Raw genomic sequence first — 26,849 nt, 5'->3', positions numbered from 1 at the left:
CAGCTCGTCATGAGATACGAGAGGGTTACCTCATGACGAGCTGAGCTCGTCATGAGCGTCGAAGGAGTTAACTCTTCTCCTCTCCATCTTCCTTGGTGACGTCCATCGTACATTGTAAAGAGGAAGCGGAAGTTTCTTTCCGTTTCCTCTCTAACAACGATGATTTCTTCAGCCTCTGCACTTCAGGTTAGATTTTTTTTGGGGGGGACCCCTCCAACCCACCTTTTTAATCCCACACTTTATTTTTTTTGGGGGGGAGACCCCCCAAGCCCCCCTTTTTTTTTTTTTTTTGCATTTACCACACATGCCTTTACTACGTATCTCGTAGTAAAGGTATGCGTGGTAAAGGCTGTTTTTGTGACCACGCATGCATTGTAATACATGCGTGGTAAAGGTTTTTGTGGAAATGGCCGCATTGTAGTGGCCGTTTCCCCAGTCTTACCAGCTTGCCTTTGGGAAACTCTCTGATCTCTGTTCGCCTTCAGGCCATGGCCTTGCATCCTGCCTTACTTCCGTTCACCCCCCTACCTTTAATGCGGCGCTCTCCTCCCTCACCTGCACGCACCTCTAGCGCCTCAGTACATTTACCATGCAGCTCTTCAAATATATTAACTTGAAATAAACACCATCAGTGGTGGGGAAGGTGGGAGTACTTGCAGCCCACAAACAGCTCGGACGCTCTAATTACAAATCAGAGAGAGCACAAAATGTTCACATAATTATTCGGCTGACTCTGGAGAGGCAATCATGTTATCATTGATTGAACCTCTTAATAGCCCTTCTCCTCTCACGTCCCGCACCTCTCTCTCTCTTCACTGGACCCCAACACTCTCCACCGGACTACCGCTTCAGATCCACGGCCCCTACCCTGCTCAGGTATATTTAATTGGCTCCACTGTCTCCATCCAACACTGCTCCGTTTTGTTCCACCGACCTTTCTGCTTTCCATCTGCGGCTTGCACCCCCTTCTGCCCTCTTACTTCAGGCCTAACATCTCTATCATTCTCCACTGCAAACATAATGGTTGATGGACAGAATGCAGAACAAGGTCATACATTCACCCCAGTACAGAGATCTGGGCCTAAATCAATTTTTTTTTGCACTCCACACCACCTCAGTTCAGACATGGCCATATGCAAATCAGCCTTGACCCTGTGCCTCATGGGAACAGTCCAGCCCGAACTGCCAAGCCATAATAATCTATTGTGAGCTTAAAGTGGGCTTACAGCCTTCCCACTGGTTGGGTTGTTACTGTCATTTGTTTTTCTTTAATGTCTTGAATTTCTCTTCCTGTTTTTGTCCCTCCCTTGGAGCATAGCTTAATTATTTTCTTTTTGATTGGTTGGCTTGTATCCTTCCACTGTGCACTTGGATCTACTTGTTTTATTTTTGGTTAAGCACTCCTCAAGAGTGCATGTTCTTTCCAGCTTTCTTCCTCATGTGCTTCTCGCCGACAAGTACCTGTACTAGTGCTCTATGTTGCTCTCTCAATCATTTGCTATTCACTTTATCTCATGTGCTTTACCTAAAAGTTCCTAATCCACCACGTTTTCTCTACCTCATGTGCCGCTTTTTTCCCTCCTCTCACCCAATTCCTACAACTGTTCTTCTGTTTCCCCTCCACTCATCCTTTATTTAAAATTTGCACTTTCATACTAAAAAAAAGTTTTTTATTTAGTGATCAAAGTGAAGTCTGCCGTCTTAAATCTGTAAATGAAAAAAGAGAATTGGTGCACATGCCATTTTGTAGGCACACGTGTGGTGATGCATGCACGTGCTAACAGAACGGCACGGTTGGCAATAGTTAGGTCATTGTGACTTTTTAATCTTTTCAAGCCTCTAGGTTCAGTCTGTCCCAACCAGAAGAATACATTGACTCCTAAAAACCATCTACACTCTTTTCCTTCCACTCCAAGGTCTCCTTTTTGGGACAAGAGCCTTAGACCTAGGACAAGTGACAGGCCTCCGCTCTTAGCCAGGACCCCACACTTAGTGACATTAAGAAGACTCCAGGGACCTGACTAACTAGAAATCTGGGGCAACTTAGGACGAACATCTGCAGTGCTTTAGGAAGCATCTAATCTTCTTTACATTTATTCCTCACTTTAAAACTGCTCTACCTTTGTACAAAGGCCTTAGTCTGAGTACAGTTTTAAAGTATGCTTTTGAATATTTGGATTTTTCATTTCATGTTGTCTTAATGTTCCCTTAAAATGGTCCTGTGTTATTAGAAGTCTGGTGTACATACATTCGTACATTGATGAGCATTGCTTTTTGTAAATTTTCTAGCTCATATAATAAGCGATAGTCATGCAGTCAAAACACAAAAACAGCAAACATTATGAACAGGTACAATAACACACTAGTTGTCAAAGGCTCTACAGTAATACTTATAACGTAAAACAATTAAATTCAAGGTGTTTAGGAGGTCTAGAAGCCTCCTCTGCTAGTATCTAATACGCGTTGGGAGAAGCAGTCCATTTTCAGTCAAACTTAACTTTATATTTGTATAGGAATATTTTAGGGGTTGAGTAAGTCGTGAGTAGCTATTTAGCACAATATTTGTAGATTCATAGTAGGTCTTGTATATTTTTCAGTTCTTCATTGCTACTTTTTAAGTCTTTGGTAAAGCTTTAATAAACCATCAGGTAAGCTTTTAGTAATTCCTTAATAAGGCTTGAAAATAACAGCAGAGTAAAGTTAGTATTCAATATACGTTCCTCAAATGCAGAGTACATGGTTTATTGTTTTGCAGTTGATGCTACAGTAAGACGCTGAAGCAACAAAAGGCGTATCAGTGATTCAGCCAGTCAGTTGTTAAGATAACTAATGGCTCGATTAATATATCGTCTGAAAGAGAACTCCGTGGCAACGGTGACAGAGTTCCCTCTCTGCCAACGTAATAGTCCGCTCGCCCGATTTAAATTCGGGCTGACCATAGATTGCAATAAAGGAGACTACTCCTTCTACGCTGTTGTCCAACTTCTCCAACAGCCCTTACTCTGTTGGGCTTTTAGAGGTTTGGCTCTGTCTGCCCACCTAATTTAATTGAACATACATACAGCAATTTTTCAATGCCCTTCACTGCCTGGAAAAACCTGGAATGGGCATTGAAGTGCTCAATGCCCCCTCGTCATGGGAGGAAAGACCCATAGGGAGGAGGGCATTTTTTTTTTATTATGACTGTTATTTTCAAAAAGAAAATATTAAAATAAAAAATTATTGTAAGTTTCATAGAGCCATCAGTCAAACTTATAATGTGTGATGGTGGTTAATGTGAATGCTTGAAATGTCCACTGGGTCACCGCAGACTGCATCTGCCACAGACCATTTATTGCTACAGTCCCACTCTTTAGAGATTGTGCGTGACCACAAATGTAAATGTAGGATGTTTCTTAGTATGGCTTAGCTTTTAATACTGCTTGTAATTTTCTTTTTGTGCCTCTAAAGAAATATCCATCAAAAACATGATTTGTCCCAAAAGTCTTAAACATTCTTTTAGCAAGCTTAATTTTTAGCATAAAAAACAAAGAGGAAGGTTTGCTGATTTTATCGTAAACAAAATAGCTGCAATATTAATTTTCTGCATTTTTCCTAAAAAACAAGTGGACATTTTTCAGAGTTTTTTCCTGAGGAAAAATTTAATCTGCTACATATAAATGTTTAAGTAGAAAATGTACAATTTTCCTTCCTCTATAAAAGTTTTTGCTGCTTTTATTTCGCCTGAATGTAATTCTCGTGAATTTGGCGCATATTTTTAATTTCATCTCATCAAGCGAAAGGGAGTAACGCTTCATACATTTTCACACAAATGATTGTATGTTTGATTTTGCTTGTTTAAAAACCCAATGTTCAATGCATGTTCCCATCTGTTGGGTTAAGTAATTTTACTAGAAGGTGTAATCATATAAACATATGTAGCCACAACAAATTACAAGCCTTCCAGGTTTTTGTGCTGGTGAAAATCACAGCCTTCAATTGTCTTCTGTATATCTATTCATTAATTTTTAAGAGACTGGCAGCAGAAAAGACAAGCATTTGCAATGCCATAGGTTTCGTATTTACGCAAGTTTAAGCTATTGGCATTGCAAATGACAATGCCTTTTATTTATGTTTTAAAAACGAAAACAAAAAATAAAAGGCATTGTTATTTGCAATGTCAATAGCTCAAACTCTCGTAAATGCAAGACCTATTGCACTGCAAAGGCTTGTTAGATTAGTGAGTAGAAATGCTCCCTTTCGGCCCGTTAGGCAAATTAATTACGTAAACAAGCACGGCTGCTAAAGTGAAAGCGGACCGCGCTGCAAATAAATAAAAAATTGTGCTTACCGACTTATGAACGGGACTGTGTAATGCCACAAGTAAGAGACAGTCCTCATAGGAGTTTACAAATGGCGACAGGCCGGTAATATGGAGGGACTAACCAGCCTAATTATCAATCGGAAGCCAGCATTTACCAAGGACAATGACACCAGCCAATCAAAAATATGAGCGGAGAGAAGGCGCTGCTTCCACAGCATACTAGACTACTGCATTCCTCGAATAGTAAGCAGCGCATGCGCACTGCCGCTAGGCCTAACAATCTTATAAATTATATGTGAGAACAACTGAAGCGATAGCTCTGCCCTGATGGAGTGAAAGGTACGATTGCACCCAAATTAAATTATAAAAAGTTATGGTAGCTCTTGTCATTCTAGGCCACTGCTTGAGTCAGGATCACGAGCTAACTCTTGTACATCACATTCTCGTGAACACTTGTTAGTGATTTTCAAGATGTGCATGAATGCCATATTGATTCCTGGTATGTTAAATTTGCCATATGCGGAAATTCGGATAATATGACGTGCCCCTCCCCCACATGGCACTCATTTATCAGCCATATTTTTTCAAGGCCCTCCAGCCTAGTGAAAAAAGACTTCTTCATTGGTGTGATTTCATCGTCTGTACTGGCCCACCAGAGCTTAGCATCCCTGCACCGCCGCGTTAGACTGGCAGGGGTGTGCCGAGGGCACAGTGCGTGTCTGCCCTCATCGACAGTCGAGTGCGTCCCTCTCTGCCTTCCTGTCTAGACCAGGCTGATATCGGCGGCGCAGACAAGTGCTCCCCCTTATCAGAGCCCGGGGCCCTGATGGCACATTATCCCTCGAGATCCCAGCCCTTGCTCAGGTAATGTGCCCATTAGTGCTCGCAGCAGGGGATGCGGAGATGGGCTGATCTGGGCGATTACACAGGTACAAATTCCACATTGATTAACCAGGCTCGCGCTGTGTGAACCACACTGCCTCCCCCGCTGTCCTCTCTCGGCTTCCGTTCCATCATGTCCTTGCTTACCACTGTTTGCTCTCTCGCTCTCTCGCTCTTCTTCTAGCTTAGCCTCTCTGTTTCACATGGTGTTTCTCCTTCATCAAATGATATCTTCTTCTTCCCTTATATTTGTTTGTTACCTCCTCATTTGGATTCCTCTTTCTTTCACTCTCTTACCTCTTCTCACATCATCTTCCACCCTCTGCAGCCTATTTTTTCTCGCATCTTTTCTTTCCACCCTCTGCAATCCATTTTCTTCACATTCAAGTATATACACCCTCTATTCTATCATTCCATCCTCATTTCTTTTCTTTCTTCTCTGTACTTTATTACCCCCTCAATAGCTCTGGGTCTTCCATCTACTCTTCTTTCCCTCTCTCCACTTTATCTCAACATTGACCTCTATTTTCTCCTAATTATCCCTTTACTTCTTTGCATTCTCCCGCCTCCTTCTCTCTTGTTCCTCTCTCACTTCATTGGTGTTCACTCACCACTTCCCATCATTCCATCTTCTACGTGTATTATTTGATGCACTTAGCCCAGTTTATATTATTATTTCTCAGTCCCTTACTCTTTTCATGTTAACGGCTATTCCCTTCCAAGTGTGTCTGTGGGTGTGTGTGTGGGGGGGGGCTTTCTTCCTTCTGTCTACTCGCTCCTTTCCCACCTGCCTTTCTCACCCCCATTACACATTGCCACGATTTCTTTTTACTTCCTTGTATTTTAACTTTTGGATTCAGTTTTCTTTTTGCTCAATGTATCCTTCCAGCCCAGCTGCCACCTTTATCTTTCCTATACTGCCCTTTTTTCCCCCTTTGTCTTCAGCTCCTCCAGGGTCACCTATGCAAGAGATTAATTTCGAAGGCTCCTCTGTTGTTCTCTTGCACTGGAACCTGTTCAGAATCACGAATGACCACAGCCTACCCAAAATGACAAGAAGGTGTTTCCTATGCACTTACTCAGTCATTTTGCTGGAAGCTGGCATATGAAAGCCATAGCTGACTTCAGAGTTCTCTCCACAAACACGGGGGGGAGGGGAGGTCTATTTCTGTGTGGGAAAAATGTACACAAAGTGATGAAAGATCTTTAACTGTAGGCTGGATTATCCATGTCTAGAGAAGAGATTACAAATGTCTCGTGCTTTTCTCCCCCTCTTAGATTAATATGTCAGTAAATGCAGGGCAGGATTGCCCCTCTTGGTTATCATGCATCCTTTTAGAATACTTGGGAACCACTGACGTTAGCATTGTTGTTTTGGGGTTTGGTTTGAGCCTCTGACAAAAGCACAAAGTGGAAAGAAGATGGTACTAGGGCAGGAGAAGCACAGTGCAGCAAAAGTAGGAACGAGACGAGCAGAAAATGGCGAGATAAGAGTGGGTATGTAAGGGGAAGGAGAAACACAATTGGTTAATGTGGGGAATGAGTGACTGGGGCAAGACTAGCACTGGAAAAAAACGGGACAGGTATGGAGAAGGAATGGGTGGGGTCCACAAGAATAACAGGAAGGCGTTTGATAAGAATTCAGCAGGGATTGCAGCACAAAAGTTGTGAAATAGATAGAAAAATCTGATAACCGGACAGTGTGATCTGATAACCGGACAGAGTGACTCTGGTAGACCTAAAAAAAGAATCCTCAATAATGCTGGGAGAGGCACAGGAAGAGTAGAGGGCAGGTGAAGGCCAGACTAAGAGCAAAGTACAACTGGAATAAAGGGAAGTGTGAACCAGGAATGGGCGCCAGAGATATTTCACAGCATTTACAAAAATATTGAAAAAGTGGAGTTAGGGAGGAAGAGTGCATCTTGAGATGATTGCAACACACATCAACTATGCTGATCCAAGCTACAATTACAAAGTGAATAGATGAAAAAAGGATGGGCTTGCACATCATCCCCATCCTGAGAGAGAATAATGGTGCCATAATATGGAAAGCAAACGTAGATGCTTGATATCTTATTCCGTTGTAGTCAAGAGTGAGATCGACCATAACCATGAACTACATGGTCACGATCGAAATACTCCGGAGTAATCATCTGAGAACAGCTTCCTCTTCCACGTAGTGTGAGATGTGGGCATTAATGTATCACTGTGTTGAAGGCCTCAACACAAATGGTTGGTGCTGAAATTATCAAGAAGAGTGTGGTATTGGATGTTTTCGTACAGGTTATTGACACCTGCTCTCCTTGACTCCAAAATATACATTTGTACCAAAGTTCCTCCGAGGTTGGAGTGCACCAAATTCTCTTAGGCATCTCAGAACAAATCTATAACGAACTCCTGAATCCATACCCACCGGGGAAAGTGTAAACCCCAAATGGATCCAAAATCCTGCTGTACATGGCCATCTTGTACCAGGAAGGGGCCACATATCCAAGAAACAGAGACAAGATAGTATTAGGTAAACACAGTTCAGTAATCACAGCTGGACAGTTTCTACTACCAGAGCCCTTGGCATTGTGCAAGATGCTTGGAATCAGAATTCACCTGCATTATGAAATATAAATGTCGTGGAAATCCAGTTTCATACATGGACCTGCTGTGGGCAGCACAAAAAATGCAGTTGCCCAGGATAGTTGTGATGCCAGCAACAGCAAGAAAAGATGCACCTGGTAGTGTAGTCTTATCTTTTTGAAGATGGGCTATTGTTGAATAGATTGCTGTGTATTCCTCTTTATAGAGAGCTCTGAAAACCCTCAATTTGCTAAAGCATTTCCAGACATCAGTGAATGCATCAAATATTGGTATCAATTTAATAATTTTGATCAAGGTCCTGGCTCGAGGCTTACACGCTTTTCGCAACTGGATAATACGGAAAGCTAAACATCTGTACAGAGGGTTCTGTATGTGTACTTACCTGTGCTTAGGAAAAAGAACAACCCTGCGTTTTTTCTGTTCGAATAAACAGCTGCAGCACCATTTTACATTCTTGTTTTATTTTTTTCAGTTTTTCACTTGAACTTTTAGTTGAAGGAAAGCCCAAACACCTTCAGATCGTGTTCCTACTTGATTCCTTTTGATGCCTACCCGATCCATCAGTCAAAGATGTGAGAAGTGCATTCCCTGTAATGTTACCTGACCTCATGTCCAGTTGCATTGTTCAATTTTTACAAACCTGCATGAAACATTGTTAAATGTGGCGGCTAAAGAAAGGCAGGCATTTCTCCTTTCTAAGGAACTGTTCAGTAGAAGCGTGCATGTTTGTATTGCTCTGTATTTGTCACAGTGATGTTAGGGAGAATGTTGATAGGAAGCACGACTGCTGGTTGAGAAACAAGTATGAGGTTAATGCAGGGTGTTAACAAGTGTTACTGTCAGGCTTTTGGCTGCTACGTATTATACTAGGTTTACATCACCTGTTGGCTAACACAGGAAGTCCAACTTGGGGCCTGCAAGGATAGAGTAGGGATCACTTTGCAGAACAGACCATGAAATGGTGGACACCTTGGTCTTTTTACCCCATCGACAGGGCTGGCGTTGATCAGTTTCCTCTTGTCCTATTCCTGTGCCTGGTAAATAGGAGTTGCCATGTTATGGGTCACCTGCTTATGATTGGTATGATTAACCTACCAACAAAGGCTTTTTTATTAGTATTTCCAGAAGTGGGCGTGCAGTACATGCCTGGTGTGGTAATCTCTGTAGAGAGGTAGAAATGCAAAGGATGCAAATGGAAGACAGAGCCCAAATGTGCAAATTGCATCTCTGACTGACACTCCGCCTTTCTCTTGCTATGGCTCAGTGCTGAGCTGTGATCCCCCGGGAGCTGATGCTGTCAAGCACTGCTCTGTGGGCATCTCTGGGGACCTTCGTGCTGCCCCTCCACTGTCATGCCAATGGTGATCTGACTCAGCGTCCTGCCTCCTGTAGCATCTATGAATTGCACGGGGATTGATCCAGCAGTGGCCGAACTGGAGATGGATGGTGCGGCTTCACCGAGCTCAGACCTGCCAGGTAGCATCTCCTTTCTTGACCTCAATGAGGAGTTAAAATTCTAAAGCGACTTATTCACTGACATCATTGAAATGTTCACCTCTGTTTTTTAGGTCGAGCCTGGGCAGCGCATGCGTTGCTCTGAGAGGCATGCTCTATTCAGGTATGCACTTAAAGATCTGCCCCCTCTCTGCTCATATTTTTTATTGGCTTGTGTTATTACCCTTTGTAAATGCTTGGTTCTGATTTGTTAATAGAGACCAAGTCTTGGGCACACGTTTAGAGTAATGCTTAAGAGTGTCAATGCCCAGTTATAGTATTTCATGTGAAAGAATTGCAGTGGTCGACACCAGTAGGTTCTTTTGTAGAATTATATTTATACATTTCTTGAAATATGGAAACTACAAGAACCAGCCGACACGTGTTTCGTCACCTGGGTGTTAACCTGTGACTCATCAGGGCTGAATGATAATAATGGTAGCGTGAGATATCGCTGGACCGGTGATACTTCCAACATTGTCAAAAACGTTTTTTTTTACAATCAAAAGTGATGGAAAGGAGCGAAGGTAATAGGTTTGGGAGGACGGGAAAATCCCTTCCCCCGTACGTTCCCTTTCCGATTCTTCCGCAACCAGAAAGCGAGACGGATCCTGGAACTTCTCTCCTGTTATCACAGGACGCCTTGAAAGACAGAAGCACCGCCCGCTTTCTGCTCAAGGATCGTATGTCGAAGGGACCTACCCGTCCTCCCCAACCTATTACCTTTGCTCCTTTTCATCACTTTTGATCGTCAAAAAAGCCCTGTTTTCGACCGGGTTGGAATTATCACCGGTCCAGCGATATTGCACATTACCATTATCACCATTCAGCCCTGAAGAGTCACAGGTTAACATCCAGGTGATGAAAAATGTGTCGGCTGGTTCTCATATTTGACATATTTCAAGAAATTTATAAATATAATTCTACAAAAGAACCTACTGGTGTCGGCCACTGCAATTCTTTCACATGGAATACCATAACTGTGCATTGACACTCCTAAGCATTACTCTGAATGTGTGCCCAGGACTTGGTCTCAATTTTCAGTGTGGGTCCGCACCCACATATTTTCAGGGGTTGTCTGGGTTCTCCCCTGACCTGGTTGCACCATAACTATTCTTTGAATCTGACTCTACCGTGAACAAGCTTGAGCGCCATTCTTCCTGTCTATTCAAAACCCCACACAGAACCAGTATCTGATTTGTTAAAAGCTTAGTTAGTCCCTCCTTAGTACTGCCTTGTCTTCTTTTATAACCTCCCATGAGGACGGGCCCTTTTTCTTCTGTTACACAGTATTTTATATTGCCAGTCTATGAGCACTATTTTCTTTAATTAGTTTCTCTTACTGCAGGCACGAAATGCTTTCCTACAAAGCTTTGATTGCACCACTTGTGGAACGCTGGTTGCACTAATCGCGAGATGCTGCTATCTTAATAGTGGTTACTTCTTGTTTCTTGTGTTCAGCGCGCCATGTGCGCTTTCACTTTTAAAACAGCCCAGGACAATGGCGACTGCTTCTTATTTTTTATGTTCAGCGAGCTTGCGCTTTCACTTTCAAAGCAGGCGGGACCATGGTAGCCACGTCCTTTTTTTTTTTTTTTTTTTTTTTCTTTTTTCAGCAACTGCTTACAAAGAGAACTGAAGTCTGCAAGATGACATGTAAATAACAGAAGAATAGGATACACCATAGCCATGGAGGAGGTGAAAAGGCTGGGCAGCATGAAATCTCGTATGAGGGTTGACTGCCCTCTAATCATCAGAAGCTACGTCATTTAAGATGTACCTCTGCTTTTAACTGCAGCAGTGTGTGGTATTTAGTGTTTGGGGCAAACATAACAACACCAATTCATCTAAAACAGTACTGCTGCAGCACATGCTGTAGCCTTTGAACCCAGTGAAACTACACCAGTGCACCGACAGCAGAAATCGCACTTCCTGTCCCAGCGATGGAACGCTGTGTACCACCACACCAAATGTGCCTGAACCACACTGATGCACCTCAGTCACAAACAGCATCAGCACCTGCTAGCCATCCAACATCCAAGGTGCCCACACCGATACATCTTATGCAGACACAACCGGCATCAGCACCTCCTGTTCCATTACTAGGTCTGGGAGACACTCTATTTGTCCTCGACCCTGAACTAACATGGAGATGGCTTTTTTAGTACTAAGGCATACCAATGTGCCTCAGCCATATCCTTCCAATGCTGGTGCCAATTCACGATTTATTCCTCAAACACCCACCCCGATATATCCACTGCTTTAAGTGGAATTAAAAGGGGGGAAGGTTGGCCTCTAAAACAACATGGCCAACAGCGCTTAACTACGGATCCTTTCCAAAAGGTGCAACCTATGCAGTTAAGGCTGAGGCTTAACACATGTAAAATACAATAGCTCAAACCTTCCTAAATGTTAGACCGATTGCATTGGAAAGGCGTGTTATATTTTGTTACCTGCTTGTGATATTTGACTTCTAGGAGGCAACAGGTTAAACGTCACAAAGTGCCATCTTGTAAACCCAGATGCTGTACCGACAGCATCCGTTGGGACCCTGTATTAGGGGGATCAGGAACCATCCCTTTACTCATATTTCTTTCTGGGATCAGGGACCCCTTTGTGTTCTACTTAAAGCACTGCTCCTTAGGGATACTTATTAGTTGAAATCTCTGCACTGTAAAACGAAAGGCTTTCCATGACAAAACGGTTGTAAGGGGCTGGAATTCACTGCTCCTCCAACACTCCAGTTAAATGGGATGAAGGCAAGAAAGTCATCAGACATAGCTTTTCATTCCCTTATGAATCTTGCCCTCCTGCTCGTCAGGCGTGTCACGTTGGTGCTGGGTGACTTTGCCATTCTGAAGCACTCCATGCTTGGCAAGATTGAAACCCGTTTCCACTGCCCCTTTTTGACTGCCCACTCTGTACCAGATACACTGAGAATTGTGTGGCCTGTTACTTCATACTGCTCCTCCCTCCAGCTTTGGCCCAGGAGGGCTCTCTGTCCAGTCTCTCATTCTGTAAGCGCAATGAATATTATTTTTCAGACACCGACAAAATAGAAGCAGGCGGAGATACTCCTGAGGCCTCTGCAAACAGGCATCCCTCCCACAGAGATAGCCTGGCACTGTGCTAACCAGACACGTCCATGTCAATCTCATGCGGTCTCCATGGAAACAGAGCCACTGGACATTCACTGGCTAGGACTAGAATCGGTGCATTCGAGCTCATCCTGTGCAGGGAAGAAGGAGGGGGCAGATACAGCGTTCACTCCTCTCTCTGGATCAGGTCTTCAGCACTTGAGGAATCAATGTCCTCTGTCACAAGGTCACTTCATTAACAATTCACGGGACCCTCAAACTTCTGCAGTCCAGAGTGTGTAATTCATGCGATTTATGAAACATTTGACACTGTGCCTGGGCAAACCATGTATCGACATTGTTTTCTTTACATTAATTCACTCCTATAGCAATGCTGCAATTCTGAGAGGGCTTCTCCTCAACACTTAAGGTAGAAGGTGCAGCAGCAGCCCCCTGACCCCCCCATCGCAGGACTTTTGTACGCTTTCGTATTAATGTGATGCTCTCATTGAAAATGTCATGATTTTCATATTACAACTGATGGAGCACCCTCGATGTACAGGTTTTGCAGCTGAGACAAATTGGATAAAATTGTTACCCCTAAACTACAAAACGTATCTAATATATTCTGACTCTGGACGTTAAGTGCGGTGGCTGAGTAAAGCTTAGAGATCCACTTAGCTACCCCTCTAACCCTCATGTGTCACTGTTGTCACACAGAGTACTGGAGTGACCAGTTGAAGCTTCAATTTCTGGCCTTCAGTTTGTGTAGATTCCATGATTAGATCCTCTCTGTGGCCGCTCTAGTCTTCTGTGGATAGTAATTCCACTCCGTTTTCTTGTGTGTCCTTTCCGTTTTGTGAGGTGTTGGCAGTCCGCACATTGTCTGGTTGTGTCTTGGGTAACGAGTTCTTGAATTAGCTGTACCATAGATAGTTCTTGCACGAGTTGAGTCTAGATTGATAATATATAGACTACATATATTTTACAAGAAAGTGCAGCTGATGCTTAGGTAGCATAGATGCAACAAAGATGTGTTTGTGTTTAGTCTGGGGTAGTGTGTATTTATAGAGTCAGACTGTTCTTAAACAAGTTGATTCTTGAATTATTTTTACATAGCCAATTTGTGTACAGAACACCCCCCACTCCCAATGGACAGAGCTTTGGGTTTATGCTACATAGCCATACTTAATTTAACAAAACTTAGAGCTGTTGAGTCTCTGAAAGCCTATATAGTGTTGCTTTCACCTTTTTCCAGATAATCAATTAACATGTTGAGATTTGGGAAAAAAATCTAGTTTAAAAGATGTTTCAAGATGCCCTTATTTAGATGGTTTACGTCTTGTCCACCACAGGAGATTGGGTAGACCATATATTGGCGTGTTCAGTCTTTAGCAAGCCATACTTGGAAGAGGCTCTATAGCCCAGTACGTTTTGTGTATAGCTATGCCTGCGGTGTATCTCTGTCTGTCTCATGTCCCATCCTCTTTCTCTCTGTTTCTCTCTCTCCTTCTCTTATATATCCGCACTGCCACAGGGAAAAGCGGTGAACATTTAAATGGTCCCGTAGCCCGAGATGTGCCGCGATTAGGCTGCGACCCGCCTCATTATAAGGTTCTAAAGTCCGCAGGGCCACCGGCTTTGAATCCCGTGCTGTAGACAGAATTCCGGTAAATTATCTCATGTTCTACTTAAAAAATAAAAAAAAGAGAAAAAATAATAATTGTTTGATTAAATGTGATGTAGATGTGACGTTTATTCTGTCTAATTAGTGGGGCTGACAGCCTCACGCAGAACCTCACTTCTAGTTAAAAAGCAGGATTATTAACCAAGAACTATAAGGGGATGGAAAATTGGAATATGTCATGTTACTTTTGCATAGATAAATATTTCCACAAACATTTCATCCTTTAATTTGGGGTTACCTCTTGCCTAATAGGTGTGGAATTCGGTCAGCATCCATTTTCCATGAACGTCTTATGAACTCCCATGTTGTGTGGCTTTGCAGCATCTTATCAGTCACTGAGATGATGATCACTCTCTTATGTCGGGGAGTATTCAACACATATGCAGTGTTGGCTTGTGGGGACTAGGTGAATTGTTTCCCTTATGCAGAGAGATCTTTTTCTGAATCAGTCCTATGAAACGGATATCGGCTTCATGCTTTCAAGGGTGCTAGAAATCCTAGGTGCACCGAGAGAAGAAAAAAACTGACCAGAATGGAGATGTTTAAGTGCCAAAGACATAGCTACTGGAAGTACAGAGAGTTACATCTAAATGGGCAAATCATATAATAGATGGTGAGGAAATATTTCAATATCCATCAATAGAACAAGCACTAATATCCCAGAAACAGGGATGATACTTGTATGTATGAAACTCACCATCAATGCCTTACAGTATCATGCAAGAAATATCAACACTTAACCCTATGGAGGCATAAAGAGAATTAATACCTGTCAGTTCAAACCAGTAACAGTGATGTCTAATAGTAACAAGGCAGAGACACCCTGTTGGCAGCCAGTTATGTAAACCAACAAAAAAAATGCAACACCTAAACACTACCATACCAGATATCTAATCAAAACAGATTAGTATTGTGTAAGTCCATTAATGACACCTAGCATGAGGAAGTTGATAACCTTGATATTTAACAATATGAAGAGACATGTCCTCAATATTTTCAAACCTGGCACGTAGCAATTACAACCCAGAAATGTATTAACCAAACGCATAACTTCAGAAATATCATTGATACTCCCGTTTTTACTGGCACTCCCTACCTTTGTATGATGCATGTGGTGTCCTGTTCCACCCTGTCTGTTTCCTCTTCTTGTTACACTGGAAGATGTATACAATCTATCTGAGACATGAAACCTTCGCTTCAGTAATTCTAGCAGCAGCGAGGTATTGTTGAAAAGATTTCTGTCCAAGCCCTAAAATGTGTAAGGGGTGGTATCCTATTTCTTCATCTCGGATGGCATTAATGAAGGAAGCACCTGAAATATGGACTATATTAATGAAACAAGAAATGTCCCAGGGGTGCCCCAAATATTTTCCTTCAACCTCCAACTCTGTCCCAACATTCAGGTGCCCATGAAAGGCTAGTAGAGTTGATGATTGTTTTTAAAGAAGTCCGTAGAAATGTTACAACGGGGCATGATCTTTGAAAGCCTAGCAAGATCCAAGGTAAAGTTAGCCACATCTCAGGATCAACAGACATGAGTAACTCCAGGGGTGCCAACATTTTTTTTATAAACTGATGGTTTGCTTACGAGGTAACATACTTATGTTATGAACCATTAGATATGACTTATGGGGTGAGATCATTCATGTGAACTCGGGCTTTGACTATTCTTTCAGGTTTGAACGGCTTAGTGGTTTCCTGCCAACATTTAGATTCCCCCGCTCTAAGCATGTCAGGAATGTTTGACTCAAATCTCCACTTCTCTTCCAGTAGTTGGCACTGCCTATCATAAACATGATTGTTCTTTCCACCATTGTAAATTGTTTTAATTTTCACCGTTTGTAAATACTCAAATGCGTTGATTTTTAAAAAATATAGTGCAAAAGGGAGTGATGTGGTAAAATAGCCATGCATGTGTAAGCAAGTCATCAGAGACCTAATACAGGCAGAAAAATCAAGAGGACACAGAATGCACTAAGGAAACCAAATCTGCACGGGTTTTGCCTTAGATCTATTTAAAGTAATCCCACCATGGACCTCGTATGTTCAGGTGTTTGCCTAGGCATCCCCTTGCTGGTAGGTTGACTTTTCGATGTGGGTGCAGTTAGTCATTCCCTTTAGCCAATCTGTGAAGGGTGATGCCCTGTCAGAGCAGCTGTATTCACAATTTTCTATACGGACAGAATACATCCCAGACCCACCTGTATTCATCCCTTACAGCAGCCAATCCCTTGTGATTCAAAGAAGGTCTATATTAGGGCTAAAAGCAAGTGGGCACTTTAGGACCTTCGAGATTGTCTTTGTTGCTTGTAGTCAATACTGGAGACAGTATTTTTCACATTCTTAACTGCTTTGAGTCTCTTCCTTAATTCTGGTTTATTTGTTATGCTGCCTCATTAAATGATTCCTGTTGGGGATTTTGGTACCTTTATTAAAAGTACATTCCCTTCCATACCCATTTGTGGGCACTAATGCTTGTAGCACTCTGCATGTCACCACTTCCTGATGAATTCCATCTTCTGTTGCCCATTGTGAGCGGTTGCTGTGCCAGATCCAGCCAATAAGCATGACCACCATAGAAGGCCAGTCGGTATTACATGGATCCACGTTAATTGGTTTGATAATTTTGGTAAACCTTAATAACTTTCTTCAAGTTGTGTTCACATTTCTAATTGTCCATTTGTGAAACGCCCTTCTTCAGTGATCTAGCCAATCTCATGTGTTCAAACTGTAGTGTTGTGAAAACCTATCGTTGTCCAGTGGATCACATCTTGAGGCTTTTTGACGATGTGATTTACATGGTGACTGTCTGTGAACAGTCACACTATGGTACTCTATCAGAAAATGAAACCAGGTCATTGTGGGAGCACATTATAGCCAGAGTAGCAGTGGGGCTCAAAAGATGTGTAAAGTGGGAGGAACATCAGACGTATGCAGTGAGATTGCCCTTGCTAGATTGCTGGTAGGCCTAAAATGTTTCACTAGTTGTAAAGCATGGCGGGTGATAGACTGGCTTGTTTCCATCCTTTTTGCTTCTCATTGCACCCATCGATTCTGCCTTTTCCAGTACTATCCACTATTGAAAGATGACACAAAGTAGCACGTGGGATTCCATATTTTCACTCCAAAGCACTGGGTGTCCTTGCAGTGCATCGCTCCCTCTCAGTACTTGTTCATATAGAATTTGTCTACCAACACCAATGTGTAGGGAAAGCACTTGTCTTCCTATAGGTTTGCATTTTAATATTGCTACATGCCATGAGATTCGAACATGCTTCTTAAGTAGGCATAACACTAAATAATGTTACACACAAATTGGCTACATGCACACATATCACACATTCACACAAAACTGGAAATAAGTGTTGAAAATGTGAATGTTGTACCAGTTCTTACCATCAGCATTCTCCACAATGGCGAGTGCATGCAGGGGTGGGGTGGGTGTAGGCCACCCTGGGTGTCATCACTGAGGGGAGTGAAAAATGACAAAAATTTGCGTTTTAAATACATATTTTTGCCATTTTGCCAAGCTGGGGTGACCAGAAATTTTCCGCACCGGGTACCATCTGAGCTGGCTACGCCTCTGAGTGAACAACAGAAGCCAGTTTGATGCAGAGAAGGATACGTGGGGTGGTTGCAAGCCCTATAGAGGGTATAGGAGGCATGAATGGATTTAATATGGATCACAGGCATACACACTACAGACGGGATCAGGCCTATCGTTGAGAGCATCAGTTCTCCGTGTCAGTGTGACAGGTTGGCACGGGGTCACTAAATCCGCGAAGGACTTATTATTCATAAATGTAACTTTTTTTGTGATTTTGGATCGAGGACCGCTCTGTCCTCTACTCAATATAGAAGTTGCATATTTTTCTTTTACCCAACGTGGAGATCTTGAGTACTCTGTACATGTAATGGGACCCCCTTTGAAGTTCTCATTTCAGACTCCGGAGATTTGCTCAACTAAAATTCATGGGGTTCTGGGATGTCTCTGTAAGGACTTTGTTGAATCAGGGAGCACTGAAGGGGGCGAAGATGGAGCCAATATTGTCTACATTCTCGGTGGCGAAACCAGGAAAGCCTCACTCGAATCCTGGCTGCTGAACTGGAGAAAACGGTGTGATCATGGACACACTTTTACTAAACCCTCTGTGCCTCTGTCCTGTCATAGCTGAAACCGAGAAGCGCGCACCGCGGGTTAGCCTGCAGTATCAAGCAAAATAAGAAAGGCTGCACATTTAAAGTATACCCGTGCTGATTAGCCACATAATCGTGAGGTTCTCCCAATGTTCTTGTTGACTAGGAACTGCACTATCCAATGTGATCTGTGCACACTACCCCCCCCCCCCCCCCTGCATCTCTGACGTCTTATGTTGCCTTTTGCTCTTTCCCCAGGGTGCCCTGTGGTTGTGCTGGGTGGACCCAGGGGTCCTGTTCTACTACCCGGTGGAGTTGTCCTGATTGCGCTAATCCCAGCTGATTGACTGCCTGCGGCCTGGACCGAAGTTCCCTTAACTCTTTACCGCACACAAAATTAGCCAGCCCTTAATTACAGCTGGGGACCCAGTGGATCCGTGCAACCCTCCTGGGACCACATCACACCGGCTCTGAAGAGTGTGTACAATACATACTACGCTCTACCGCGAACGCTTTCTTGTGGCGCTTCCCCTTGCACACACACCTTCTTGCTAGAATTCACCTGTCAGACTTGAGCCGTTCTTCCCAAGCCTCTGGGCCTAATCGTAAAAATGTGTTTCGGGGTCTCTGCACATTCTCTGTACAGGACTAGCGGACATGGCAGCCCTCCTTACCCGCGCTGCAGAGAAGCCAAGACCCAAATGAACATTAACCACCTGCACGTGTTGACACCTCTGGGGACCAAGCATGATTGGTGCTCATCTCAGTGGGCGGGGATCAAGGCGAGGGGGCGGAGCACAAACAGCCCTAGGGAGGGAAGGCAGCAGCTGCTGAGCAGCCATGGGCCATTGATGGGGCGGTGATGCTGAAAGTCTGAGCGTCAGGGGGTTGTCGTTACAAGAGGGTAGCAATTAGCCTTTGGTGTTTTCACGCTTTTAGTGCTGCACTGAGGTGGCTCGAGTGAAGGATGTAGCATTGGTAATTCCTTTCACAAAATTACATCAAACCTCCACTTTCGTAAGATTACATCACAAAGCTGTTTTCCATTCGATGGGCTGGTCAGTGCGTTGGTCCGCGCTTTTGGATAGGGCGCCTGCTTAACTGCCCACCGACCATGGTCCGAGAGATTACACCCACACAGTGAGTTAGTCATACTCACAGTAAGCTTTTCCATACAGATGTAAATAGTGGTCGTCTGGTGCATCCTTTCAAGTGAAAATGAGATTTGGCAGTCGTATGCCTATCACCTATAAGGCACTAAAGAAACACGCCTTCGGATGCCAGCGACCTGCAGTTGCCAGACACCAGTCAGGGCCCAGCCGTTGTGGAGTATAATCTCCAGACCTCGACTTCTGGCCTATGTGGAGTCAATGATGTTTTTTTGCCTCCCTGTTTGTGGTCCTCCCTGACTAACCAAATAGTCCAACAGAACCTGCTTGTATGCTAGGGTGCACTATTCACATGCCCAATCTGGTGCTCCCTGACTAACAACATTACAGCCTACAGTCGGGCAGCTTTGGGCCGACCCCGGTGCGTGCCTCGGTCCAGTGTAGTTATGTTGATGGTATAAAAGGAGATGCCACCCATAAAGGGTAGCATAATCCATAATTGACTACCAAATGCTTTTGATTTGGCTCTGGAGTGGGGTTTTCTGAAGCAGGCCTTGTGTGTCAAGCTCTTCTAGGGCGTTAAGGAGGTCCGTGATGCCCGATAGATTCCAGTGGGAACTTATTGTAGGTCCATTGTGCCTGATAGGAGGGAGGTGAAAATGGTTCAATGCAACCTCTGCATTTCAGAAGGAAGGTGGAGTACATCTATTGTGTTGAATGGGAATGTGGACTAAGTTCAATTTGCCCAATATGTGTCAGAAAGAGAAAATTGGTGCCGGGGCACAGTAGAGCCTGCAGGTCAGAGAACAGTAGGTGCAGGGCGACAGGAGAGCATGCATTTCAGACAGGAGTTGGTGCAGTGCTATAGCAGAGCATGCAGTTAAGGCGGAAACTGTTGCATGGCGACAGTAAAGCATGGGGGCAAGGCTATAGCAGGGCATTCAGTTCCGGTATGAGTTGCTACAAGGCTATAGCAGAGCATGCATTTCAGACAGGAGTTGGTGCAGGGCTATAGCAGAGAATGCAGTTCAGACAGGAGTTGGTGCAGGGCTAAAGCAGAGCATGCATTTCAGACAGGAGTTGGTGCAGGGCTATAGCAGAGCATGCAGTTCAGACAGGAGTTGGTGCAGGGCTAAAGCAGAGCATGCTGTTCAGGCAGGAGTTGGTGCAGGGCTAAAGCAGAGCATGCTGTTCAGGCGGGAGTTGGTGCAGGGCTAAAGCAGAGCATGCTGTTCAGGCGGGAGTTGGTGCAGGGCTAAAGCAGAGCATGCTGTTCAGGCGGGAGTTGGTGCACTGCTGTAGTAGATCATGCAGTTCAGGCAGGAGTTGATGCAGGGTTAAAGCAGTCAGAGGTGGGCGGGCTATTAAATAGACCGGGAGAGTAGATCCAAGCTAAGAATCTAGCTTGGATGTAAGGCCCCCACTCCCGAGTAGAGCCATTAAAATGCTATGTAAATATACAAATATAACAGTCACTTCAGAATTCAAAAACTTATTTCTTTGACATGGTGAAGGGTTTCACCTTACCAATTAATCCTTACTACATCATATTATATCAGTGGTTTGAAAAGTTTAAAAATATTTCGTAAATCGTTTAGAAATATTTTTTATCCCCCCCACCACCTTGACCACTATGTTTGTTTATTTATTAATTTTTGTGTTTTATAGAGCGCGAACTTGACCCGTGAGGTACAGTGGTGAACAAAAACAAAGTTTAAAGTGCAGAGAAATACATAATCACCAGCTAGGATCGCTAGGCCTGAGGTGCTAAGAACAAAGGGGGAGAGGGGGATACAGGAGAAGGTTCAAATCACCGTTAGTGACAGTAAAAACAAAGGTCCCACATATTCTCGGCGGAGAGAATGGTGATCTGGGTGAGAGGCAATAGACTTAGATTCATCTGTCCCAAAGTGGTGGATGAGGGCAGGCCTTAGATGAGGAATTTACCCACGAGAAAGGTTTTGGCCTCTTTTTTGAAGCGTGCTAGAGAAGAGATTCTTCTGATAGCGGGTGGGAAAGAGTTCCATATTCTTGGTGCTGCTCAGGTGAAGGCCCTATTGTAGGTTCTTTTTTTCTGAAAGAAGGCAGGTTGGAGTAGGAAGTTTGCTAGCGGATCTTGGGTTCCTTCTTCCTCCAGATACCACTAGTTTCTGTGCTAGATAAGCAGGGGAGTTTGTGTAAAGAACTTTATGTGTAATGCATGCCAGTTTCAGCTGGATTCCTGCCTCTAAAGGGAGCCAGTTCGGCGCATTCATGTGCAGGAAGATGTGGTCAAATTTCCTGGTACCTGTGAGTAGTCTTGCAGCCGCGTTGAGACAGGCTTTTAGGGGTGCTAAGGAGATCATGGATAAACCTGTAAGGGTGGAACAACCATATTCCAGTCTAGAGATGACTAGTGCTTGTACTGCTATTTTTAAGTCTGGAGCATCTATGAAAGGTTTCAGCTCCCAAAGGTAGCTCAGTTGGAATCTGGCAGCTTGAGCCATCGAGTTAATGTGATCTTGCATGTTCAGGTTACATTCTAGGATTATGCCCAGGGATTTGGCAGAGTCCACAACAGTCGGCGGGCAGTTCAGGGTTGTGATGGCCTTGATCCACATCTGAATCTCCGGATTGGCTTTTGAAGGGGAGATTAGGAGAAATTCAGTTTTCTTTGCGTTAAGTTTGAGTTGGTTATTTGCAAGCCATTGGACAGCCAGTTTCAGGTTCTCATTCAGGGAGAGGATCTCCTCGAGCGAAGAGATATTGGTGTAAATTTGTGTATCATCCACATACATATGGTAGGAGATGTTGGTGGTACGAAGAACTTCGGTGAGTGGCTCTAAGTAAAGATTAAAGAGGGTGGGGGACAGGGTTGACCCTTGAGGGACTCCAACCATGGCCGGGGAGGGTGCAGATAGATTGCCGTTGATCAGGTATCTCCGGGAGTGATTGTGGAGGAAGGACCTGAACCCTTCTAGGACCACGCCATCCAGACCCATCCTGAGTTTGAGATGTCCAAGTAGTTTTTCAAGTAGTTTTTCATGGTTGACCGTGTCGAAGGCGGAGGATAGATCAAGGAGGATTAGAAGGCAGGTTTTGCCTTGGTCTAGGGCTTGAAGGGCATCATCCACGATGTGGAGCATAGTAGATTCAGTGCTGTGCCCTGGTCTGAATCCTGATTGGAAGTCGTCAAGTAGGTGGAAGTTGTTGATGTGCTGACTTAGTTGTTTTTGTACACACTTCTCCAATACTTTGGCTAACAGCAGGATATTGGAGATAGGTCTTAAATTGTCTGGGGAAGCTGGATCCAGTGAAGGTTTTTTCAGAATAGGGAGGACTTTGCCGGCTTTCAAAGGGTCCGGAATCGAACCCTGCTGGAGAGATGCATTGATTATTGCAGTCCAACAGGGAACAATGGATTGGGAGGCGGCAGCGAAGAAGTTAGAGGTTAACGGGTCATTAAAGTGGTTATTTGGGTTTAAGGTAGAAAGGATTTTGGAGATGGAATCTTCGTTATAGAATTTGAAGTCAGTCCAGCGGGCTTGGTTTTTAGGTGGGCCCAGAGGGGGTGGTGCAGAAAAAGGGGGCAGGTCAGGAGGTGGATGGGTGTAAGTGGCGGTACTGAGTTCAATTCCTAATGCTGTGGTTTTATCAGCAAAGAAAGAGGAGAATTCCTCTGACGATATTAGGGATTTGGGGAATTCTTTTGGTGTTTTAGCCAGTTTATTAGATTGGAGTTTGACCAGTTCAAAGAGCTTGCGAGGTCTATTCTTGGCGTTCCCCAATTCCGATCTGAAGTATTCTTTTTTGGAATTGAGGATGTGCTTGTTGTAGGCGTTTCTCGCCTGGCGGAGAAGTTTTAGATGCGTTGCCGAGGGGTGTTGTCTCCAGAGTCTTTTTTCCTATTGCCGCAGGGATCTTCTCTCCATGCTGAGGGAGCTAGTGAACCAGGGATTTCTGTCCTGTATTTGTGTTCTTTTTTGTTTTAGAGGGGTAAGGTCGTCCATAATGTTTGAGATGGATGAAACGTAATGTTCATTGAGGTTGCTGACCAAGGAAATGTGCGAGGGGGGGGGCGTCAGATTTGCAGCAAACCTCTAGTTTCATAAGGTCAAGGTTCTTGGTGTCTCTGGTCCAGCGTTTGGGAATTACCGGTTGCGAAGTCTTTGTCTTATGGGTCCCGGTTGAAGTGAAAGAGATGGAGTGATGGTCAGACCAGTCACATGGGTCTATGGAGATCAGCTTGACTGAGGATTCCTTAGAAATGATCCAGTCAAGGATGGGCCCTTTAGAGTTGGTTGGTAGAGGGCAGGATTGAGTTAGTGCTTGGTCAGTTGTGAGGTCTTTGATGGCATTGACATGGGGATCTTTGGTGTCATACCAGTGATCAGTGAAAGAGTCATTAGAACCTGGAGGGTGGTAAAACATATGCAAGTTACAAAAGTGTGTAATGTGTTGCTGCAAATGGAGAGTGTGAGGTATTCGCAGGAGTCAGTGGAGGTCACCAAGAGTTCTGTGACAAGCAGGGAGGATCGGTGGAGGCAGGCAATGCCTCCTCCTTTCTTGTTGGAATGTCTGTCCAGCCTGGCGATGTTGTAGTTGGGAGGGACTAATAAGTCCAGGCAGGGAGAAGAGTATTCATTGAGCCAGGATTCAGTTAGTATAGCTAGGATGAGGTCCGCTATATCCGCAGCATGCTTGAATGCTGAACGGCAGTTGCTTCAAAGACCAACTAGTTGGGAGTCTGGGGGAGTGTCAGGAGTCTGGATGGACAGAGATACAGGTGCGAGGTTGTCATTTCAGATTAAGAAGCAAGTCAGTTGTCATGTGCTCCTATAGGTGGCCTAAAGTCCTATATTACATTGAGCAACATTACAATCTATTAAGTCGAACACAAGAGGTTTTTGTACAGCGTTCCTGTATTTTTCGTGTATAATTCCTGTTTTTGATGATGCTCTCCTAAGTAATAATGAAGAAAAAGGCGGCTCCAGGAAATATAATATTTATTTGGGAATCACACAATTTGGACAAGGGAGGAAGCAGTCTTGATCCCAGGTGACCTGGCAACAGATTATGCTGTTCAAGTGTTCAGTCACTAGCAGCCGCGGCCCTTGCAGGTAAGAGTAGTGGGGCGGTGGGTCCAGGTGCGGTGGGGGGTCAACATATGGTGACGAGGAAAAATTAAATAAATGAATTTTCCCTCGCCGTCGTCTGTCGACATCCCACCCCCTCCACCAGGCCCTACCTCTTACCTGCACGAGCCACAGCTGTCTACTAGATTGGCATCTCTTTCTCAAGGGTCACTGCTTTGTCTATTGGGGCCTCAGGTTACAATGTGGAAGACCGGCAGAAGACAAATGAAGGCTTGCCTTGCTTGGAGCTCAATGTTCCAAAGGGAACTCTAGCTGAGCCAGAGCCAGGAATCTGCCGTGAGTGAATCGAGCTTTCGGTGACTTGCCCACCTCTAATAGCAGAACATGCAGTTTAGTGAAGAGCCAATGCCTGCTGGAGCTGGAGGCGTCCTGTGTCCATCCAATACATTCAAAGAAGCCTGATGCCTTGCATTGGGAAGTGGTCCCAGCTCCAATGGGAGCAAACTATTTCTGTTGAAGCAGGGTTCAAGTATGAATGAAGAATTTAATTTCAGTTAGTAAAAACCATGCATAAAAGCACTTTAAGACAACATGGTTCAAGCGCATGTGTTATAAAATTAGAACTTTTATTCAGGGTTCAAGTTTGATGGCTGCCATCAATGCATTTCAAGTGGGAGCTTTAGTAGGTTTGCCTCTCCACTCACATTCAGTGGAGAGTGTGAATGTGCCAAAGCACTATGTTAAAAAATGTAGCTCAGGCAAATTTCATAAAATACATTTCAGATGGAGCAGCTCACCTGTTACTCTTTCTGATGACCATAGGCCTGAGGAGGTGTGATGAAAGGCTAAGGTGAAATGTGAGGGCTAGAGGAGAGCAGGTAATACCAAAGGTAATATACAAACACTGCTAGCTTGAAAAGACACTCCTATGGTGCATGCTCGAATATCAGACAGAGAAGGAGAGTCAGAGGTGTGTTGTTGGAGGCAAAAAAGGCATGAACTGGGAAAACCTAGATAATGTCACTTTATTGAAATCGCAAGGTTCTATCTTTAGAACATAACTTGATCATTTTGTGTTTTTTTTCCCTCTCAGATCTCAGACCATTGCCCGACGTCGCCATGACAGGGAACTGCACCCAGGAATGCACAGAGTATGGTCACTCGGACACCTGCTGGATGCCCGGCCAGTCCTCCCCCAGCCGGAGGCCCAAGAACGCCCTCAAACTCTCCACTTTTGTGCCTTACCAAGAACGGGGGAATCAGGAACAGATTGGCAACGGAAGCCCCCGGAACTCTGATGAACGTGGCGGCGGCAGCAACCACCACAGCAGTGGTAATGGCACCGCCACCAAAATGGCCAACATCCGTGTGCTGCCCACATACAGTGCCTTCACGAATAGCAGCCATGAGCCCTGCAAGGTCTCTCCAATGGAAGACATCCCACTCACCCAGACATCTGACTTCCAGCAAACCACAACGGCTCCACCATCCCAGAACACCAAGAGGGAGATATACTTATGAGCTTTATTTTGCAGCCACCCTGCATTTGAGAAGAAAGCAGGAAAGCGGACCATAAGCTTTGAGGGTGGAGGGTGTGGGGGTGCTATTGAAGGACAAAGTGCTGTGAATCTAAGCGAACCTTTTCAGGCAAAGTTTTAACAAAGAGTCTTTGGAAAAAAAGAAGAAAAAAAACACTTCCAAAAAAAAGAGCAACAAACGACAGACATGTCTGAGGTTTTATTGGTCCATACAATGGTTTATTCCACTTTTTACTTTCCAAGAGCAGCGCCCATGGCGAGCAGAGAATGTCTGTTGTGACATCTTCATGAAGGAGAGCTCTTTGGTGGTGAGGAATGGAGCAGCATGTATTTAGATTAACTGTTTTCCAGGGGTTTGCAGAACTGCAAAGAGGATCTTGAAGCGGGTATTGCGACCCGCGCCTGCAGTTGTCTCACGTGCCTAGGACTCTGCCAAAGACTATCTTAAAGGGAGAGATCTAAGGGCACCAAGCTGATGTTCACTAGCTCAGCCTTATACACCCCAGTGTTTTTGAAGTGTGTTGTATGTACAGAACAAGGGAGTGGCTTGATCGCAATGCACTTCGGCACAACAATGTGGGAGAAAGGCATGCATGCATGCGTGCACATGCAGGTGCAAATGCACACGCGCACTTAGATCCAACTGGCCCAGTAGAAGGGATAGTGAGGAAGCCATTGCTGCCAGCTTCTACAGGGAGAGGGGAGGAAAGGATGATGGGAGAGGTAGACAGAGCTTTAGTGAGCCACTTTCTGTTTGAGACCCTCAGTCACATCCACACAGCAGGGAAGGATCTGACACCGGTCTCAGCTTTTACTGTAGAGTTCTGTAAATACTATCCTTTTGAATGATGAAAATGTCTTCTGCCTGATTTTACACTTCTATCACTGTAGAACTATTAATTATGATTTGACAATGACCCCCACACAGGGAAGATGTCCATGTTTATTCGTGTGG

The 26,849-nt window shown here is 44.3% G+C and overlaps 1 protein-coding gene across 3 annotated transcripts in view; it reads left to right on the top strand.

The window, feature by feature from the left end:
* The window catches only part of PCDH1 (protocadherin 1), a 257,877-nt gene extending 231,813 nt beyond the window's left edge, over nucleotides 1-26,064 (top strand). For 2 of the 3 annotated variants that reach the window (XM_086931353.1, XM_086931351.1), the window contains exon 5: nucleotides 25,450-26,064. In XM_086931353.1, coding sequence (XP_086787479.1) covers nucleotides 25,450-25,877 — 428 coding nt within the window. In that variant the 3' untranslated portion in view covers nucleotides 25,878-26,064. Of the gene's footprint in view, nucleotides 1-13,885; nucleotides 14,019-25,449 lie in introns of all 3 variants that reach the window. The other variant, XM_086931352.1, reaches the window with a different exon arrangement.
* Nucleotides 26,065-26,849: the final 785 nt, after the last annotated feature.

This window comes from Lissotriton vulgaris, chromosome 7 (assembly GCF_964263255.1).
Source record: "Lissotriton vulgaris chromosome 7, aLisVul1.2, whole genome shotgun sequence".
NCBI lineage: Eukaryota > Metazoa > Chordata > Amphibia > Caudata > Salamandridae > Lissotriton > Lissotriton vulgaris.
This window is presented reverse-complemented; position numbering and strand designations above follow the sequence as displayed.